General features: G+C 42.5%; 1 protein-coding gene across 1 annotated transcript; it reads left to right on the forward strand.

Annotated features, from left to right (window-relative positions):
- The first annotated feature begins 1,958 nt into the window (after positions 1 to 1,958).
- Positions 1,959 to 3,113, forward strand: LOC149192062 (G-type lectin S-receptor-like serine/threonine-protein kinase At2g19130). Its single transcript, XM_089406825.1, has one exon. The coding sequence runs from the start codon at positions 1,959 to 1,961 to the stop codon at positions 3,111 to 3,113; it is 1,155 nt and encodes a 384-aa protein (XP_089262951.1).
- The last annotated feature ends 227 nt before the right edge of the window (positions 3,114 to 3,340 follow it).

Consider the following 3,340-nt stretch of genomic DNA (forward strand, 5'->3'; position numbering starts at 1 on the left):
TTCTTTTCACCTCCGAATTCTATTGTGCATTGAACGTGGCCCTGCTATGCAAAAACTCTGTTCAGATTTCCACTGGGGGAAATCTTAGGCAGATCCTATTTCCATAGCCGAGGAACGTTGAAGCTCACAATCGAACAATCCAATGGCTCGCAATCTGCAATCCTTGCAAGGTCACATAACTCCCGTGATGCACTTTGTGAAGAAACTTGCTTCCAAAGGTGTTATAGTCACGTTCGTTAACACGCGCCACAAGCACTAGCAGATCACTAAGGCTAACAATCACAGTGCTGAACAAGACGACCCTCTTAAGAAGGAAGCGCTTAATGTTGGTCTTGATATTCGCTCTATTCAAATCTCTGATGGATTACCTCCGGATTTTGGTCGGTCAGCCAAATTGATCCATTTTTTGCGCTCTGTAGGTAATATGGCAGGAGAGTTGGAATGACTCCTTCAAAATCTCAATAAGACAGGGCCGACAATAGCTGATAGTGGACGTTCCTGGTTATTTGAAGTCACAATGAAATTAGGTATTCCCTGGATTTCGTTTTTGCCACAGCCTACCTTTCTTTATTCGATTCACTATCACGCACATCTGCTGGAGGATCTCCGTTGCAATCTTTATGAAGGAACCGGTAAGGTTTCTGGGTGCTTTAAATAGTTTTTTCGTTTGAAATCCTACTTATAGAAGCTTGCAGATATATTTGTGCAGGTATTCATTAGTGGGCATCTTGTTTAATTTTATTTTGGATTTTAATTATCGTCAGTGTGATTTATTTGCAACTGATAAGGGCAGCATTTCGATTGATTTTATTCCCGGCATACGAAACTTAGAAGCAAGAGATCTTCCATCCTTCATACATCGGACCCTGAGTCACAGTGCATTCTTGATGGGATGCATAGGTCCTTTCGGGTATGTCGCGAAGCAGATTGGGTTCCTGGAAATTCTTTTGACGATCTCGAAAGAAAGGAAGTGAATTTGAACCCTCCAGTACTGCATGCTGGTCTGTTGCTTCCCTCGGGTTTTTTGAACGGTGAACATTCCAAGGACATGAGAGTTGAAACGAGCATTTGGACAGAATGTGACTATTCTGAGTGGCTGGATGCAAAGCCTAATCGTTCAGTTCTATACGTTTCCTTTGGGAGTATGGTTCATGTGACTAAAGCTCAGCTGGAGGAAATAATATGTAGTATGGTTGATGTGACGAACTTCCAGATCATGTGTCGGAAAGCTTCCAATATCCAACTGATACTCTTCTTCCACTCCAGCCCCTCAGGAATAATATGCAGTTAATATCTAGATTGGGAAGGGGCACATTTAAACGAGGCTACTATTGTCTCTACTTTGATAGCTATAGCATTCTTCGACTCATTTACGACGACGAATCAGGATTGAAGGACAACTACGGGCCTTCTGGCAGGCAAAACACATTATATGTCCAAGCTATGTTGAATGCCTATGGTAATTTCAGGTCAAATGACGGGTTTAACATTGCATCATCAGATTATGGAGAAGGCCCCAAGAGAAGATTAACTCTGGACGTTGATGGAAACCTGAGGATATACAGTTTGGTGGAAGAGAAAGGTACATGGACCATTTTTTGGATGGCGGTCTGTGATCAATGCAGAGTTCATAGCTTCTGTGGAATGTACGGTCTGTGCATATACACTCGAAAGCATAGTTGTACATGTCCCCTGGTTTTGACATGAAATATTCCACCAATTGGTTCCAAGGTTGCTAGTGGAATCAAGAACTGGATGGGCATAGTACAAGACTTCTGTATTTTTCAGATACAAATTATTCTAACTTAGATCTATCCCAGCTTGCTGATATTACGCTGTAAGAGTGCAAACGTTTGTTCATGAATAACAGCCATTGTGAAGGCTTTGGCTACGTGGATGGTGCCGGATTGTGTTTTCCTAAGTATTTACTGATCAGTGGATACCAATCTCCCGGTTAGATGGGCCACATGTACATCAAAGTTTCTAACAATGATTCTATTGTTTCTAATATTACCAATGTATCTAAGCCTTTGCCATTAAACTGTTCGCCTTCCACGGACGAAGACAAAAGGCACAAGACAATAAGCGCTACCGTCAAATCTGCGCTAAGATATTTTGTTATTGCATTTGGTGTTGCAGAGCTATTTTGTGTAATACTTGGTTGGTGGTATATGTCCAGAACATATAGAGATCTTGGCTATGAATGTTTAGCCTACTTAGACATCCCCGGGGGATTCAAGAACTTCAGCTTTGCAGAATTGAAGAAAGCGACAGATAACTTCAAGATAAGACTGGGAGAAGGAGGCTTTGGGTCGGTGTACAAAGGCGTGCTGACCGATGGTGAGGTGGTAGCAGTGAAGCGACTGGCAGGAGTATCCCAAGGTCATGATCAGTTCTGGGCAGAAGTGAGTGTGATTGGGAGAGTCCATCACATGAACTTAGTTCGTATGTTTGGCTTCTGTGCCGAAGGAAATCACAGGTTGTTAGTTTACGAGTACATTGAAAATGGGTCTCTAGACAAGTATCTGACTGCAGAAAGCCAAGAAGTTGGCAACGACAGAGTTTTGGGTTGGAAAGAAAGATTTGGGATTGCGGTGGGCACAGCCAAGGGGTTAGCCTACCTTCACGAAGAATGTTTGGAATGGATTCTGCACTGTGACATCAAGCCCCAAAACATACTTCTGGACATGAACTTTTGTCCTACGGTTGCAGACTTTGGGTTGGCGAAGCTAGTAGATAGAGATCACTCATTCTCCTTCTCCCCAATTAGAGGCACACAGGGTTACTTAGCACCGGAGTGGGCAATGAATATGCCAATCATAGCCAAGGTGGATGCTTATAGCTTTGGGATTGTTTTGTTAGAAATGGTGACCGGAAGAAGCTCGTTATCCAGTTCAACAGGACATCTGGTTCAGTGGGTCTCTGCAATGATGAGGGAAGGGAGAGAGATTGAGGAAGTGGTGGATCCAAGGTTGCATGGAGATTTTAATTCGGCAGAGTTGAAGAGAATCCTGAAAATAGCACTGCTTTGTGTGAGATCAACCATGAGTCAGGCCGTCAAAATGCTTTCTCAATCTGATTCCTTTACATCATCAGATTCTCTTTGGGTGTAATATTTACTTCTTAACTCGTCTTGTAATGGAAGCTTTCATGGTTCAGATCATGACTCACCTTTTACTTTTTTGATATTAGAGCAGAATAACTCCAATCCCCAAAGTTGCACTTAGCTTGAATACCCTTAAATAGACTGTTGGATATCGTGAGGCCACAAATCAACTCAGCTCTGACAAGGGAAGCCAAATTTTCTTTGTTGTAAACTTATAAATTCAGCACAAATAGC

Source organism: Pinus tabuliformis, chromosome 2_2 (assembly GCF_031772625.1).
Source record: "Pinus tabuliformis cultivar Carrire ecotype Pingquan chromosome 2_2, CPIR1, whole genome shotgun sequence".
Taxonomy (NCBI): domain Eukaryota; kingdom Viridiplantae; phylum Streptophyta; class Pinopsida; order Pinales; family Pinaceae; genus Pinus; species Pinus tabuliformis.

Excerpts from the sequence above, each read along its gene's own strand:
- LOC149192062 (XM_089406825.1), top strand. The coding sequence starts at position 1,959 with ATGGGCCACATGTACATCAAAGTTTCTAACAATGATTCTATTGTTTCT.